This window comes from Heterodontus francisci, chromosome 2 (assembly GCF_036365525.1).
Source record: "Heterodontus francisci isolate sHetFra1 chromosome 2, sHetFra1.hap1, whole genome shotgun sequence".
Classification (NCBI taxonomy): Eukaryota; Metazoa; Chordata; class Chondrichthyes; order Heterodontiformes; family Heterodontidae; genus Heterodontus; species Heterodontus francisci.
The window spans coordinates 117,572,481-117,591,149 of record NC_090372.1 but is presented as its reverse complement, the minus strand read 5'-3'; the positions used below and the strand labels follow the sequence as shown (position 1 = coordinate 117,591,149).

The 18,669-nt window shown below is 44.8% G+C and overlaps 1 protein-coding gene across 2 annotated transcripts in view; it reads right to left on the bottom strand.

Moving 5' to 3' along the window:
• The window catches only part of sgce (sarcoglycan, epsilon), a 125,442-nt gene that overhangs the window by 10,719 nt on the left and 96,054 nt on the right, over positions 1-18,669 (bottom strand). For both annotated transcript variants that reach the window (XM_068009915.1, XM_068009908.1), the window contains one exon: positions 13,486-13,677. In XM_068009915.1, the coding sequence (XP_067866016.1) occupies positions 13,486-13,677 (192 nt within the window). The remainder of the gene's footprint in view (positions 1-13,485; positions 13,678-18,669) is intronic.

Sequence of the window (18,669 nt, the reverse complement as noted above, 5' to 3'; positions counted from 1 at the left end):
GCAGACAGGAGAGATCTTCTCAGTCCAGGAGCAGACAGACACTCTCAGTTTAAACTCTCTGTGGCCAGATCAAAAGAAAACCCTGGAACAGCCAGGCAGTCATGTGACCAGCTGCTCTAACCAGTCCTGGCCCTTGTGGATTGTATCATTAGCAGGCCCTGGAATGCACTTCCTCACCTTCGACGTCTGTTAGTATGTAAATATTTTTCTCCAGCCACGGCTGATCTGTTTAACAAGTCATTTCCTCGCTCCAACAACAGTTAAAAATCAACGTTCATGACAAAATTGATGTGCCTCATTCTTGGCAGGTGGGGGCCTAGCATGACACATGGTTTATGCTGTCTCTGTACCCTTTCTAACTTATGGACCTCTTTTTCAAAGCATGATGATCAGATTCAAACAGCACTCCAAACAAGTAAACTCAGAGTATAAAATCTCTAGGCCTGCCTTTTACTGTTCTTGTTACATATCTGAACCTGCATTTGCTTTGCTTTTTTTTTTTTTTAATTGCTTCACCATTCTTTCTGGACATTGAAAATAATGAGTTTACAATTACAAAAGCACAAAACGAAGCCACAATTACAGCAACATATATTTATTTAGCGCTTTCAATGTAATAAAATGTCCCAAGATGCTTCACAAAGTATGACACCAAGCCCCAAAAGGAGAAATTCGGTCAGATGAACAAAAGCTTGATCAAAGAGGTAGGTTTAAAGGAGTGTATTAAAGGAGGAAAGCAACGCGGAGAGGTATAGGGGTGTTGTTCCAGGGCTTGGAGCCTAGGCAACTGAAGGCACGGCCAATAATGGTGGAGCAATTAAAGTCATGGATGCACAAGAGGCCAGAATTCGAGCAGTGCAAATATCTTAGAGGGTTATGGGGCTGGAGGACATTACAGAGATGAGGAGGAGCAAGGCCATGCAGGGATTTGAAAACAAGGATGAGAATTTTAAAATCAAGATGTTGCTTGACTTGGAGCCAATGTAGGTCAGCAAGCACAGGGGTGATATGGGAACGGGACATGGTGCGAGTTAAGACACGAGCAACAGAGTTTTGGATGACCTCAAGTTTATGGAGAGTAGCATGTGGGAGACCAGCCAGCAGTGCACTGGAATAGTCAAATCTAGAGGTAACGAAGGCATGAATGAGGGTTTCAGCAGTACCTGAGCTGAGACATGGTGAAGTCAGGCGATGTTACCAAGGTGGAAATAGGCAGTCTTAATGATGGCGCAAATGAGGTCGGAAGCTCATCTCGGGGTCAGATGTGACACCAATGTTGCGAACAGACTGGCTTAATCTCAGACAGTTTCCAGGGAGAGGAATGGAGTCCGTAGCTATGGAACAGAGTTTGGAGTGGGGACAGAAAATAATGGCTTCAGTCTTCCCAATATTTAATTGGAGTAAATTTCTACTCATCCAGTTTGGATGTCGGATAAGCTGTCTGATAATTTAGCAACAGTGGAGGAGTTGCGAGAAGTGAAGTGGTGATGAGGTCAAGCTGAATGTCATCAGCATATATTAGAAAACTAATGCTGCACTTTCAGATGATGTCGCCGAGGGGCATTATGTAGCTGGGAAACAGGAGGGGGCAAAGGATAGATGTTTGGGGAACACCAGACATAACGGTGCAGTAGCAGGAAAAGAAGCCATTGCAAGTGATTCTCTGGCTACAATTAGATAAATAAGAATGGAACCAGCTGAGAGCAGTCCCACCCAGCTGGACAACAATGGAGAGGCATTGGAGGAGGATGGTGTGGTCCACCATGTCTAAGGTTGCAGACAGGTCAAGAAGGACTAAGAGGAAAAGTTTACCTTTGTCATACAAACATACAAATTAGGAGCAGGAGTCACAATCATAAAGGATTTCATTAGTGACTCTGATAAGAGCCGTTTCTATACTGTGGCAGGGCTGAAACCTGATTGGAAGGATTCAAATATGGAATCCCTCCAAAGATGCAAACGGATTTGGAAGGCAACAACACGTTCAAGGACTTTGGGGAGGAAAGGGAGGTTGGAGATGGGACAGTAGTGCAAGGATAGTGGGGTCAAGGGTTGGTTATTTGAGGAGGGTGTGGAGAGAGACACTACACCTGGAGAGAGAGAGAACCATTTACAATATTGCTAACATGAGGACCAGGAAAACATGGGGACTAGGAGGGGAATTGGGATCATCACTTTAGTAAGAATAAGATCGAGGGAACAGGAGGTCTCACAAACAAGATGAGCTCAAACAGGGCATGAGGGGAGATAGGACAGAAACTTGAGAAAGATGGGAGCTCAGGGCTAGGGCAGAAGGGAGCATTATAAGAAGAATGGCAGGTGGGCTAATAGAAGGGACGTGGCAGAGGCAGCTAATCAGATGGTCTTGATCTTAGTGACGAAGAAGTCCATGAGCTCCTATCACATATTGTTGGAGGTGAGGGTGGAAGAGACAGGGGAGAGGTGTTTAAAACGACAGTTTTCAGTCGAGAAAAGAAGCCAAGGGTGTTTTTGCATTTCAAGATGATCCTGGAATAGTAAGCATTTGTGACAGACAAAAGCAGGACCCAGTAGTGTTTTAAGTGGTCCAGCTAGATCTGGCGGCGAATGGCTGAACAAACTGTCTGCTATATCCAGAGTAAAATGGAACCAAAGATTGACAGGAAAATCTATAATGAAACAATGGGTGATCTTCAAGGAGAAGCTGTTTCAGGTACAGTCTAGGTACATTCCAACAAGGGCGAATGTTAAGGGAACCAAAGCCAGGTTTGGATGACGAGAGATAAAGAATATAATAAAACAAAAAATGGTGTATGATGCCTGTCACGTGAATTCTTCAAGCGCAAATCAGGCCAAGTACACGGGGCTGAATTTACACGTGCACTGCGGTTCACGGATGCTCACTCTAAAAGCAGCAAGCATCCCGTGCGGACGTGCCGTCCCTGAGCCCCCCGCGATATTACGCGCAGGGGCTTGTTTAAATAGAGGAGGCGGAGTGGCTGCCCCCGATGACGTAAGGGGGCGGCCGTCACATCCCCGGCGTCCGGCGCCACCGCGGGCGCCATTTTTAAAGGGCTTTAAGCCCTTGAGTAGCATTTTAAAATTTAAAGGTCCCGATCTCCAGGATGTAACATTAAAATGTCATTTCAAACATAAATTCACTTCCCCCACCCCCACAATGGGTAGATTATACATTAATCTCATTCTTCCTACCCATAATAAACCTTTAATAGTATTCAGAACTTTCCCCCCAAAATCTTTTCGCTTTGACACTCAACCCCTTCCCACCACCCCATTAGCCAGTAAAGATTGTTTACCCCGCTCCTCCACCTCTCCCGTCCTGAAAATTCTATTCCTCCTCCCTCCCCACCAGGTTCTCGCCTTGGAACTCGATACGGAGTTCCGAAGGCACGCAGAGTATGAATGGTGGCTGTAAAATCGTCATGGGACGGCTGCCGCCTGCGGGTAAGTTCATTTACATCTTCTTATTGTCAATTTGAATATTATGAAGGGCCCACTGCACTGAGGCCCTCCCCGCGGCTGGTAATATGCGGGAGGCCCTTTTCGACATCGTGGGTCGTTGTGGCCTCTTGGCCTCTCCCCGCTGCATTTTACCGGCCCCTGCGCCACAATCCGCGGCGTTGAGGGGCTGGTAAAATTCAGCCCACGAAGTTAAGAGGGGAAGTGAAGAGGAAAACAAGACTGAAAAAGAGAGAATATGAAAACAGACTGGCAGTTAACATAAAAGGGAACCCAAAAATCTCCTACCAGCATGTAAATAGTAACCGGGTTATAAGTGGTGGGTTGGGGCCTATTCGGGATAAAGAGGGTTATACATGCTTAAAGGCACAGGGCACGGCTAGAATACTTAATGCGCACTTAGTATTAATGTTTACTAAGAAAGAGGATCTTCCAATCTGCCCTAGATACAGGGGAGGTGCCAGAGGATTGGAGAGTGGAAAACATGATACCCTTATTCAAGAAAGGGTGCAAGGACATTCAGTAACTTTTTGTTTATTCGTTCGTGGTATATGGGCATCATTGGCTCGGCCAGCATTTTTGCCCATCCCTAATTGCCCTAGAGAAGGTGGTGGTGAGCTGTCTTCTTAAACCACTGCAGTCCTTGGGGTGTAGCTACACCAACAGTGCTGTTAGGAAGGGAGTTCCAGGATTTTGACCCAGCAACAGTGAAGGGATGGCAATATAGTTCCAGGTCAGGAATTTTTTTTTTTAGAATTAGAATATTACAGCGCAGTACAGGCCCTTCGGCCCTCGATGTTGCGCCGATCATCTGACCTACACTATTCCATTTACATCCATATGTCTATCCAATGACCACTTAAATGCCCTTAAAGTTGGCGAGTCTACTAATGTTGCAGGCAGGGCGTTCCACGCCCCTACTACTCTCTGCGTAAAGAAACTACCTCTGACATCTGTCCTATATCTTTCACCCCTCAACTTAAAGCTATGTCCCCTCGTGTTTGCCATCCTCATCCGAGGAAAAAGACTCTCACTATCCACCCTATCTAACCCTCTGATTATCTTGTATGTCTCTATTAAGTCACCTCTCCTCCTCCTTCTCTCTAACGAAAACAACCCCAAGTCCCTCAGCCTTTCCTCGTAAGACCTTCCTTCCATACCAGGCAACATCCTAGTAAATCTCCTCTGCACCCTTTCCAAAGCTTCGACATCCTTCCTATAATGCGGTGACCAGAACTGCACGCAATACTCCAGGTGCGGCCTCACCAGAGTTTTGGACAGCTGCATCATGACCTCGTGGCTCCGAAACTCGATCCCCCTACTAATAAAGGCTAACACACCATATGCCTTCTTAACAGCCCTATTAACCTGGGTAGCAACTTTCAGGGATTTATGTACCTGGATACCAAGATCTCTCTGCTCATCTACACTACCAAGAATCTTCCCATTAGCCCAGTACTCTGCATTGCTGTTACTCCTTCCAAAGTGAATCACCTCACACTTCTCCGCATTAAACTCCATTTGCCATCTCTCAGCCCAGCTCTGCAGCCTATCTATGTCCCTCTGTACCCTACAACACCCTTCGACACTATCCACAACTCCACCGACCTTCGTGTCATCCGCAAATTTACTAACCCACCCTTCTACACCCTCATCCAGGTCATTTATAAAAATGACAAACAGCAGTGGCCCCAAAACAGAACCTTGCGGTACACCACTAGTAACTAAACTCCAGGATGAACATTTGCCATCAACCACCACCCTCTGTCTTCTTTCAGCTAGCCAATTTCTGATCCAAAGCTCTAAATCACCTTCAACCCCATACTTCCGTATTTTCTGCAATAGCCTACCGTGGGGAACCTTATCAAACGCCTTACTGAAATCCATATACACCACATCCACGGCTTTACCCTCATCCACCTGTTTGGTCACCTTCTCGAAAAACTCAATAAGGTTTGTGAGGCACGACCTACCTTTCACAAAACCGTGCTGACTATCGCAAATGAACTTATTCTTTTCAAGATGATTATAAATCCTGTCTCTTATAACCTTTTCCAACATTTTACCCACAACCGAAGTAAGGCTCACAGGTCTATAATTACCAGGGCTGTCTCTACTCCCCTTCTTGAACAAGGGGACAACATTTGCTATCCTCCAGTCCTCCGGCACTACTCCTGTCGACAATGACGACTTAAAGATCAACAACAACGGCTCTGCAATCTCCTCCCTGGCTTCCCGGAGAATCCTAGGATAAATCCCATCTGGCCCAGGGGACTTATCTATTTTCACTCTTTCCAAAATTGCTAACACCTCCTCCTTGTGAATCTCAATCCCATCTAGCCTAGTAGGCTGTATCTCAGTAATCCCCTCGGCAACATTTTCTTTTTCTACTGTAAATACTGACGAAAAATATTCATTTAACGCTTCCCCTATCTCCTCTGATTCCGCACACAACTTCCCACTACTATCCTTGATTGGCCCTGTTCTAACTCTTATCATTCGTTTATTCCTGATATACCTATAGAAAGCCTTAGGGTTTTCTTTGATCCTATCCGCCAATGACTTCTCGTGTCCTCTCCTTGCTCTTCTTAGCCCTCCCTTTAGATCCTTCCTGGCTAGCTTGTAACTCTCAAGCGCCCTAACTGAGCCTTCACGTCTCATCCTAACATAAGCCGCCCTCTTCCTCTTGACAAGCGCTTCAACTTCTTGAGTAAACCACGGCTCCCTCGCTCGACAACTTCCTCCCTGCCTGACAGGTACATACTTATCAAGGACACGCATTAGCTGCTCCTTGAATAAGCTCCACATTTCGTTTGTGCCCATCCCCTGCAGTTTCCTTCCCCATCCTATACATCCTAAATCTTGCCTAATCGCGTCATAATTTCCTTTCCCCCAGCTATAATTCTTGCCCTGCGGTATATACCTGTCCCTGCCCATCGCTAAGGTAAACCTAACCGAATTGTGATCACTATCGCCAAAGTGCTCACCTACATCTAAATCGAACACCTGGCCGGGTTCATTACCCAGTACCAAATCCAATGTGGCATCGCCCCTGGTTGGCCTGTCCACATACTGTGTCAGAAAACCCTCCTGCACACACTGGACAAAAACAGACCCATCTAAAGTACTCGAACTATAGTATTTCCAGTCAATATTTGGAAAGTTAAAGTCCCCCATAACCACTACCCTGTTACTCTCGCTCCTGTCGAGAATCATCTTCGCTATCCTTTCCTCTACATCTCTGGAACTATTCGGAGGTCTATAGAAAACTCCCAACAGGGTGACCTCTCCTCTCCTGTTTCTAACCTCGGCCCATACTACCTCAGTAGACGAGTCCTCAAACGTCCTTTCTGCCGCTGTAATACTTTCCTTGATTAACAATGCCACACCCCCCCCCTCTTTTACCCTCTTCTCTGTTCTTACTGAAACATCTAAATCCCGGAACCTGCAACATCCATTCCTGCCCCTGCTCTACCCATGTCTCTGAAATGGCCACAACATCAGGATCCCAGGTACCAACCCATGCTGCAAGCTCACCCACCTTATTCCGGATGCTCCTGGCGTTGAAGTAGACACACTTTAAACCAAGTTCTTGCTTGCCAGTGCCCTCTTGCGTCCCTGTAACCTTATCCCCTACCTCACTACTCTCAACAGCCTGTACACTGGAACTACAATTTAGGTTCCCATTCCCCTGCTGATTTAGTTTAAACCCCCCCGAAGAGCACTAACAAATCTCCCCCCCAGGATATTGGTACCCCTCTGGTTCAGGTGAAGACCATCCTGTTTGTAGAGGTCCCACCTACCCCAGAAAGAGCCCCAATTATCCAGGAAACCAAAACCCTCCCTCCTACACCATCCCTGCAGCCACGTGTTCAACTCCTCTCTCTCCCTATTCCTCTCTTCGCTAGCACGTGGCACAGGCAACAACCCAGAGATAACAACTCTGGTTGTTCTCGCTCTAAGCTTCCACCCTAGCTCCCTGAATTTCTGCCTTAAATCCCCATCTCTCTTCCTACCTATGTCGTTGGTGCCTATGTGGACCACGACTTGGGGGTGCTCCCCCTCCCCCTTAAGGATCCCAAAAACACGATCGGAGACATCACGTACCCTGGCACCTGGGAGGCAACACACCAACCGTGAGTCTCTCTCGTTCCCACAGAACCTCCTATCTGTTCCCCTAACTATGGAGTCCCCAATGACTAATGCTCTGCTCCTCTTCCCTTTTCCCTTCTGAGCAACAGGGACAGACTCTGTGCCAGAGACCTGCACCCCATTGCTTACCCCTGGTAAGTCGTCCCCCCCAACAGTATCCAAAACGGTATACCTGCTGTTGAGGGAAACGGCCACAGGGGATCCCTGCACTGCCTGCTGGTTCCCTTTCCTTCCCCTGACGGTAACCCATCTACCTACTTCTTTTACCTGAGGTGTGACTGCCTCCCTATAACTCCTGTCAATAATCCCCTCCGCCTCCCGAATGATCCGAAGTTCATCCAGCTCCAGCTCCAGTTCCCTAACGCGGTCTGCGAGGAGCTGGAGTTGGGTGCACTTCCCGCAGATGCAGTCAGCAGGGACACTCTTGGCGACCCCTACCTCCCACATTCTGCAGGAGGAACATACAACTGCCTTTACCTCCATTCCCACTATTCTAGATTCCCAATAAATCTACTGAAAAACCAAACGAAAAAAAAAGTCAAAATTTGTTCGCTTAGCAATCCGACGGACTGAACTTTTTAAATAAAAAGCTTACCTTATCAACACACTAGAGTCCTTTTTTTTTTGGTTAGAGGAGAGAGGAGGAGGGTGGGTGGGAGACACTACACGTGTAGTGTCTCGGGTACTGCCACTGCCCAAATAAATAGTTTTCCCCTACCCAGCAGTCCCCGGTCCTCCGAAACAAAAAAGGGATTAACTTGTAACTTACTGAAATTGACCGCTCAGCTGAAAGTCCGCTCCGCACCTCGTTCTGTCAAGGTGAAATTGACTGCTCAGCTGAAAGTCCGCTCCGCACCTCGTTCTGTCAAGGCTGCTCCTCGCAAAAGGATGTGTGTGACTTGGAGGGGAACTTGCAGGTGGTGGTGTTTCCATGCACCTGCTGCCCTTGTCCTTCCAGGTGGTAGAGGTCGTGGGTTTAGAAGGTGCTAAGGGGTCTTGGTGAGTTGCTGAGATGCATCTTGGAAATGCTGCCAATGTGCATCGGTGGTGGAGGAAGTGAATGTTGAAGGTGGTAAATGGGGTGCCAATCAAGCGGGCTGCTTTGTCCTGGATGGTGTCAAGCTGCTTGAGTGTTGTTGAAGCTGTGCCCATCCAGACAAGTGTAGAGTATTCCAATACACTCCTGACTTGTGCCTTATGGATGGTGGACAGGCATTGGGGAATCAAGAGGTGAGTTGCTCACCGCAAAATTCCCAGCCTCTGACCTGCTCTTGTTGCGACGGTATTTACGTGGCTGATCCAATTCAGTATCTGGTCAATGGTAACCCTCAGGATAGCGGGGGATTCAGCGATGGCAATGCCATTGAACATTAAGGGGAAATGGTTAGATTCTCTTTTGTTTAAGATGGTCACTGCCTGGCATCTGTGTGGTACGAATGTTGCTTACCACTTACCAACCCAAGCTTGGATGTTGTCCAGGTCTTTCTGCATCTGGATACAGACTACTTCAGTATCTGAGGAGTCGCAAAAGGTGCTGAACATTGCGCAATCAGCAGCAAACATCCCCACTACTGAATTTATTCAGTGGTTATTGATGGAGCAGCTGAAGATGGTTGGGCCTAGGACACTACAGGCCAGACAGTTTAACATCTGCGGTAGGTAAGGTTTTAGAAACAATAATCCATGGGAAAAAAAATCAACAGGCACTTGGAGATGTTTGAGTTAATTAGGGAGAGCCAGCATGGATTTGTAAAAGGCAAATCATGCTTAACTAATCTAACTGATTTTCTTGATGAAGTAACAGAGAAGGTTGATAAGCAGAAAGCAATGGGTGTTGTCCGCATGGATTTTAAGAAAAGTACCAAGTAACGTGGTCTCTTCAGACTACTAGAAAAGATCGGATGTCCACCAAAGCTACTAAGTATCATCACCTCATTCCATGACAATATGAAAGGCACAATTCAACATGGTGGCTCCTCATCAGAGCCCTTTCCTATCCTGAGTGGTGTGAAACAGGGCTGTGTTCTCGCACCCACACTTTTTGGGATTTTCTTCTCCCTGCTGCTTTCACATGCGTTCAAATCCTCTGAAGAAGGAATTTTCCTCCACACAAGATCAGGGGGCAGGTTGTTCAACCTTGCCCGTCTAAGAGCGAAGTCCAAAGTACGGAAAGTCCTCATCAGAGAACTCCTCTTTGCTGACGATGCTGCTTTAACATCTCACACTGAAGAATGCCTGCAGAGTCTCATCGACAGGTTTGCGTCTGCCTGCAATGAATTTGGCCTAACCATCAGCCTCAAGAAAACGAACATCATGGGGCAGGATGTCAGAAATGCTCCATCCATCAATATTGGCGACCACGCTCTGGAAGTGGTTCAAGAGTTCACCTACCTAGGCTCAACTATCACCAGTAACCTGTCTCTAGATGCAGAAATCAACAAGCGCATGGGTAAGGCTTCCACTGCTATGTTCAGACTGGCCAAGAGAGTGTGGGAAAATGGCGCACTGACACGGAACACAAAAGTCCGAGTGTATCAGGCCTGTGTCCTCAGTACCTTGCTCTACGGCAGCGAGGCCTGGACAACGTATGCCAGCCAAGAGCGACGTCTCAATTCATTCCATCTTCGCTGCCTTCGGAGAATACTTGGCATCAGGTGGCAGGACTATATCTCCAACACAGAAGTCCTTGAAGCGGCCAACATCCCCAGCTTATACACACTACTGAGTCAGCGGCGCTTGAGATGGCTTGGCCATGTGAGCCGCATGGAAGATGGCAGGATCCCCAAAGACACATTGTACAGCGAGCTCGCCACTGGTATCAGACCCACCGGCCGTCCATGTCTCCGTTATAAAGACGTCTGCAAACGCGACATGAAATCGTGTGACATTGATCACAAGTCGTGGGAGTCAGTTGCCAGCATTCGCCAGAGCTGGCGGGCAGCCATAAAGACAGGGCTAAATTGTGGCGAGTCGAAGAGACTTAGTAGTTGGCAGGAAAAAAGACAGAGGCGCAAGGGGAGAGCCAACTGTGCAACAGCCCCAACAAACAAATTTCTCTGCAGCACCTGTGGAAGAGCCTGTCACTCCAGAATTGGCCTTTATAGCCACTCCAGGCGCTGCTTCACAAACCACTGACCACCTCCAGGCGCGTATCCATTGTCTCTCGAGATAAGGAGGCCCAAAAGAACCAAGTAACACATAAAAGGCTGGTTACCAAAACTGAGGATCATGGAAAAGGATGGTCAGTGATGCTTTGGAAAAAAAAAAATGACTTGAGGACAGAAAACAGTGAGTCGTGGTAAAGGATTGTTTTTCAGACTGGAGGACGGTAGACAGCAGTGTTCCCTAAGGTTCATTGCTCGGACCACTGCTTTTTTTTATATACATAAATGACTTGGATATTGGAATATGAAGTAAAATTTATAAATTTGCTGATGATACCAAACTTGGAAGTGTGGCAGACAGTGAGGATGATACCAATCAACTACAACAGGGCATAGATAGGCTGCAGAATGGGCAGACAAGTGGCAGATAGAATTTAATGCATTGAAATCTGAGGTGATACATTTTGGCTAAAGGGATAGGGAGAGGCAATATAGACTAAATGATACAGTTCTAGAGAGCATATGGGGACAGAGGGACCTGGTGTTTATATAGATCTTTAAAGATGGCAGGATGCATTGAGAGAGTAGTTAGCAACGCATGTGGGATCTTGGGCTTCATAAATAAAAGGTATGGAGTGCAAAAGCAGAGAAGTTATGCAGAACCTTTATAAAGCGCTGGTTAGGCCATAACTGGAGTATTGTGTCCAGTTCTGGTCGCCACACTTTAGGAAGGATGTGAGGGTCCTCGAGGGGGTGCAGAGGAGATTTACCAGAATGGTTCTAGGATGAGGGATTTTAGCTACAAGGTTAGGTTGGAGAAGCTGGGGTTGTTCTTGGACCAAAGGAGATTGAGGGGAGATTTGATAGAGGTGTACAAGATTATGACAGGTTTAGATATGATAGACAAGGAAAAGCTGTTTCCATTAGCTGCTGGTTCAAGGACTAGGGGACACAGATTTAGGTTTTTGGACAAGAGATGCAGGGAGGAATGTGAGGAAGAACTTTTTTACGAACCGAGTGGTAATGACCTGGAATTTGGTGCCTACGCAGGTGGTGGAAGCGGAGACAGTGAATGATTTCAAAAGGAAATTGGATGGGCACTTGAAGGAAATAAACTTATATGGCTTAGGGGATACAGCCTGGGACTGCGACTGATTGGACTGCTTTATAGACAGCAGGCATAGATTTGATGGGCTGAATGGTCTCCTTCGGTGCCATTATGATGCTATACATTAAATAATGATTTCACTTTGGTGTTTAAAGGGAAGTTAGAACAGGCAGACATCACACTGAATGATGAGATAAGTGTATTTAAAACAAAGGGGATGTATCAAATAAACACAACAAACTCAAAGATCCCTTGGTCTGCAGGGATTGCATAAACCTGGGGAAGAGATAGCAAAGGCATTACTAAACATATTTAATAATTTGTTGGAAAAAGATGTAGTGCCAGAAGACTGGTGGATAGCTAAAGTAATTCCTATATTTAAGAAGAGGGAACAGAACATGCCCAGGGAATTATAGACTAGCCAGTTTAACATCAGTGGCAGGAAAAATAATGGAATCCCTAACTAAAGGCGAGCTGGCATCAAGACAGAAAGCAGAGAATGGAAGTAAAGGGTAATTATTCAGAGTGACAGAAGGTGAGAAATGGTGTTCCACAAGGATCAGTGCTAGGACCACTGCTGTTCATAATTTACGTTACCAATTTGGACTTTGGAATCAAAAACACAATTTCTAAATTTGAGGATGACATCAAATTGTGAAGGATAGTCAACACGGAGGAGGACTGCAACAAATTACAGGAGGACATTAATAAACTTGCAAAATGGGCAAATAATTTGCAAATGAATTTGGTAGGAAGAATAGGGAGGTCACATATTACTTGAAAGGTACAAGTCCAGGCTGGGTAGAGGAACAAAGGGATCTCCAAGTACAAACATAACAATTACGAAAAGTTGTGCCACAGGTTAGCAAGATCATAAAAACAGCAAACTAAGCACTAGGTTTTATTTCTAGAGGAACAGAATTGAAAAGTAGGGTGGTTATGCTAAAACTGTGTCGAGCCTTGGTTACACCACATTTGGAGTACTGCGAGCAGTTCTGATCGCATACCATAGAAAGGATATAGAGGTACTAGAGAGGATTTACAAGGATGATACCAGAAATGCATGGGTATACAAATCAGGAAAGGATTGACAGGCTAGGTCTCTTTTCTCCTGAAAAAAGGCTGAGGGGTGATTTATTAGAGATCTTTAAACAACGAAAGGTTTTGATGCAGTGGATGGGGAATGTTTCCTCTTGTGGAGTAAAGCATGACTGGAGGCCATCAGTATAACAGTCACCAATAAATCCAATAGGGAATTCAGAAGAAACTTCTTTACTCAAAATGTGGTGAAAATGTGGAACTCACTACTGCAGGGAGTGATTGAAGCGAACAGTATAAATGCATTTAAGGGTAAGTTTGACAAGCATATGAGAGAGAAGGGAATAGAGGATTATGATGATAAATTAAGATGAAGAAAGATGGGAGGAGGCTCAAGTGGAGCATAAACACTGGCATGGACTAGTTGGGCAGAATGGCCTGTTTCTGTGCCATATATCCATTGTAATCTTATGTAAACATCACTGCATAACGTTAAAGTTATTCATGTGCTGACTGTTCTCTGTAAGAAATACAAATACTCCAATTTCGTTGAGCTCTGTTGCATTACGGAGGAGAAAAAATATTCTGTACCATCTAATAATGTGGTATCAAATAAACACTCACTGTTGCGTCTGCATGAGAGGCATGTTGGAGGTGTCACAGTTATCTGAATGGTGAAGGGGTGGCACGATCTCACCAGTTACTGGGTTAAACACTGGCAGTGTGGAGAGGGGCCAAGCTGCCTCCCGATTCTTCGACATGTTCCGAAGCTCCTTAGTTGACTTCTGGATGGAACTGTGATGAACCAACTGGATGCTGAAGAAAGACGTGAAATTAGAAATTAGAAGATTATTCTGTAAACTCTGAACACTGCATCTGGTTGTATTATCTTGCTTTTGTAAACAAAGCTAAGCACTGCTCATTTTCTGACTCAGGAAACCAGCTCAGTTCTAAGTTTCTGGATTGAAAGAATTCACTCTGCAAGTAAGTTTCTGTTTGTGCCTGATATACAGATATAGGTAAGCATTTTTTAAATGATATTTATGAACTGCAGCTGTGAAGTCAAATGCAGACCCGATATAATAACCAGCAATAGTAGCGGATTGGTGTTTAATGCATTCGTATGACATTCCTCTATTTATTTTAACATAGGAATCAGACTATTTCAAATAACCAGGTTAACTGCTGTTTAAAAAATGGATAGAGAAATTCCATAAGAAGGTTAAGTAGCTTGTTCCGTTATTATTGTCATTTCCAGCCTTATAACTCAAGATCCTCAAAGTTGAGCCTTTCCTTTGCTGCTGTGTTTCTATTCATGTCTAAGAGCCATCAGATGCTAGTATGGTTTGGATTTCAAAATCACAAATTTAAAATATAATAAAAATTGTATTCGAATATTAATAAGAATGTACAATTTTAATTTATCTAATGGTCAGAAACCACTTCCGTAAAAACATTGCACAGGGTGATTCCCAAAGCATCACTGATTCTAGCAGGTAATTTAAACTTCTGTGAATGTCCAGCATATTTGGATTTTATACTAACACCAGCTACGTACTAATGTATAAAACCTTAGCTACACTATGATTCAAGTCAGGTGAGAAATTGCTAGGGACAGATTTTAAGTGTATATTTTGAACTGGTCATCATTAACAGAGCTTTTAAAGTGGAATTAAAAGTAACATATTGAAATTAAACAATTAACATTTGCTACAGTTCCTTTTTTTCATTGCTGTCTTTTATATGCGGCTACAATCTATCCACTTTCCTGCTGGGTATTATACAGCAATGGATGGATCAATTATTAGTGTCAGCAAAGAAATTAAGTGAGTCTTGTATGAATTCATCGTGTAGCTTCCAAATTGAAACTAGCAACATTAACTGTGCACCTGATGAAAAGGTTATTACGGTGGCTTTCACTTCTGTTATTTGCTTAGAGGGCGAAATTGTAAATATTGCCACACACAAGTTATTTCCTACCTACACTCAGTTTGAAAATAAGCATTCCCACTGACTGTGGCTGTGGTAAATAATGAAACTAAGACAATGATCAGAAGCTGCAGTTGTGGCCTCAGCAGTGACTACTGAACATGCATTTCAGTGACTGTTCCCTGCATTTTTAAGGCTCTTTTTCTGAACAATAACGTGTTAGAAACATTCAGTGTGACACAATTGGGTTCTAAAAGCATTTAAAATATAATTCCAAAGTAAGGAAGGTAGAAAATGTTCACTGGGAATGTTACAGCTTTGTCTTTGTAAAAAACAGTGTCAGGCAAACCCCCCACCTACCAAGACTGAGGCACGCATTATTTTGCCACATGAACATTACAACTTAAAATTGCAAGCCCTGACTGGAAAGACATTTGCATTGTAACAGACAGTGTTGGAACAAGGGGACCCATTCGTTGCTTCCTCAATACACAGAAGTGGTCTGACCAGTTTTAGTCACCTGACTGACTGGAGTTTTATTGAATTTGAACTTCCAACAGGGAAAGAAGTCAGAAAACACTTTTCCCCAGACGAAGAACATCTCTCTCTTGTCTGCTCTTATCTTGCTCTCACCAGCTTCGGAAACCATTGAAGATATATCAATCTCAAGAGAGAGAAAAGTCTCCTTCAGTGAACAAGGTTTAAGAAGAATACTGGGCCCCATCGAAAAGTAAGAGCTGTCTACAATCAAGGACTCTACGGTGAGCTGGAAACACAGAAGCAGCAACAAGAAACCCCCTTTAGAGACTGCCTCAAACCTCTCCATTTTTCTTGTCTTCTGTTCTTTTCTGTCCCTATTTGCATGTGTGTATCGCATGTGCATGCTAGCATGGGCACGTCGTATATCCGTAGGCATTAACTGTATTAGAGTTTAAGTTTAAGGTTTAATAAATTTCACTTTCCTTCTTTAAACCTGAGAAAGCCTGGTGTGCTAATTTCTTTGCCTTATAATTGGAAAGCTGTGAACAAGGATTCACAAAGGGGGAGCTCAAAACACAGCGTGTTTAAAATTAAACCCTGTTACAATAAGACCAGGTGAAGACAGTAAAAGACCCCTAGACACCTTTCTCACCTGGTCATAACAGAAATTTGGGTGCTAGCATCCGGAATTTTACCCACAGACGAAATTGTTCCCAATCAAAAAGAGCAAATTTCAATACAGGTTTTCTTGTGGTTGTGTGTGATTGAATACTAACATGTTTGCAAATGAAGCTAGTAGCTCTCCAAGCCAGGGTGAAGTAACTTTGGATAAGTTAAAAGCACTGTCCATGGAGGAGTTGAGAAAAATGGCTGAGGAGTGTGGGATCACTGTACATAGCAAGTCGAGGAAATCTGTACTCCTAAGGCTAGTGGCCAACCATTTTTCCCTAGAGTCTGAAGAGGTAGAAACAGGCTTAGAAGCAGAATCCAACAGGGTATTGTTAGCAAAGATACAACTGGAACAGAGGAAACTGGAATTTGAGGAGAAGAAGAGAGAGAGAGCTTTCCAGAAGGAACGGGAAGAGAGAGAGCCTTCCAAAAGGAATGTGAAGAAAATGAAAGGCAGGAGAAGGAACAAGAGAGAGGAGAAAGAGAGAAAGAATATTTTGGAAGGAACGCGGAGAGAAAGAGCTGAAGCGGCTTGAGTTAACTGGGGGCAACAGAGTAACCCAAGTGAAAGCATGGCCATTATGGAGGAGCACAATTCAGGGCTGGGTACAAAATTGCTAAAACTCGCTCAATTAATTCCAAAGTTCAAAGAGGAAGATGTGGAAATGTTTTTTGTGTCTTTTGAGAAACTGGCAAGGTAGCCAAAATGGCCAGCTGAGACCTGGTCTCTTTTAATGCAAAGCAAAATAACCGGAAAAGGTTTATTCGCTGTTGCCAGATGACAGATCATCAAATTATGAACTGACCAAAAATGCTATCCTCGGGGCATATAAATTAGTACCCGAAGCCGAACGCCAAAAATTTAGAAACCTTAAAAAACAAGCTAATCAAACTTAGCTGGAGTTTGAAAGCAAGCAAGCAGCTGGCTTTTGACCAGTGGCTGAAGGCTTTAAAAATACAGCTCAGCTTTGAGACTCTCAGAGAAGTAATTCTGTTAGAGAAATTTAAACACTCTCTCCCACTCTCAATAACAACCCAGGTAGAGGAAAAGCGGGTTCAGGGGGCTCGGCAAGCAGCTGTTCTGGCTGATGAATTTGCTTTAATTTATAAGTCGGTTTCCCAGGGGAGAACCTTTCCCATCACCCCCACAAATCCGAAAAGGACAAAGGGTGGGAAGGTGATTGAAGCCCAGGCAATCCTGGAAGAGAAAGGAAAGCAGGAGACACAGGGGCCCCTCCTCCAGCCAAAAAGGAAGGTACTGTGAGCAAGAGTGAGACCCGGAGACCTGTGTGCTTCCATTGTAATAAGGTAGGGCATTTAAAAGCTGACTGCTGGAAACTAAAGGGGAAACCGGTGGGGTTAATCAGGGCACCCCCGCTCAATGAAGACGAAGGCCTGATGGAAAACGCGGAACAAGCTGTGGCTTTAACTGCAGTAAAGAGTGCAACCCAGGAAGCTTACCATGGCCAGTGCAGGAAAAGTTAATAGGATTCCTGAAGGTTATCAGGGTTTTGTATTTGAAGGGAAAGTAACTCCATATCCCTTGAGTGGGGGAAGCAAACCCATATTAATTCTCAGGGACACAGAGGCCACTAGATCCCTTTAACTAGGAAAAGGCCTGACCTTTCCCCCAGAGAGTGCACTGAACACCAAAATGGTAGTGAATGGTATTGGAGGGCAGTGCATGCCTGTACCTGTACACCGGGTGCACCTGGAGTGTGACTTAGTTTCCGGACCAGCGACTGTAGGGATTGTCCTTAGTTTGCTAACTTAAGCAAGGAGTCAGGAGGGCTAAAAGGGGTCATGAAAAGTCATTGGCAATCAGGATTAAGGAAAATCCCAAGGCTTTTTATACGTATATAAAGAGCAAGAGGGTAACTAGGGAAAGGGTTGGCCCGCTCAAGGACAGAGAAGGGAATCTATGTGTGAAGCCAGAGGAAATGGGCGAGGTACTAAATGAGTACTTTGCATCAGTATTCACCAAAGAGAAGGACTTGGTGGATGATGAGCCTAGGGAAGGGAGTGTAGATAGTCTCAGTCATCTCATTATCAAAAAGGAGGAGGTGTTGGATGTCTTGCAAAGCATTAAGGTAGATAAGTCCCCAGGGCCTGATGGGATCGACCCCAGAATACTGAGGGAGGCAAGGGAAGAAATTGCTGGGGCCTTGACAGAAATCTTTGCATCCTCATTGGCTACAGGTGAGGTCCCAGTGGACTGGAGAATAGCCAATGTTGTTCCTTTGTTTAAGAAGGGTAGCAAGGATAATCCAGGAAATTATAGGACGGTGAACCTTACATCAGTGGTAGGGAAACTGTTAGAGAGGATTATTCGGGACAGGATTTACTCCCATTTGGAAACAAACAAACTTATTAGCGAGAGACAGCATGGTTTTGTGAAGGGGAGGTCGTGTCTCACTAATTTGATTGAGTTTTTTGAGGAAGTGAAGATGATGATTGATGAAGGAAGGGCAGTGGATGCTATCTATATGGACTTCAGTAAAGCCTTTGACAAGGTCCCTCATGGCAGACTGGTACAAAAGGTGAAGTCACACGGGATCAGAGGTGAGCTGGCAAGATGGATACAGAACTGGCTCTGTCATAGAAGACAGAGGGTAGCAGTGGAAGGGTGCTTTTCTGAATGGAGGGATGTGACTAGTGGTGCTCCGCAGGGATCAATGCTGGGACCTTTGCTCTTTGTAGTATATATAAATGATTTGGAGGAAAATGTAG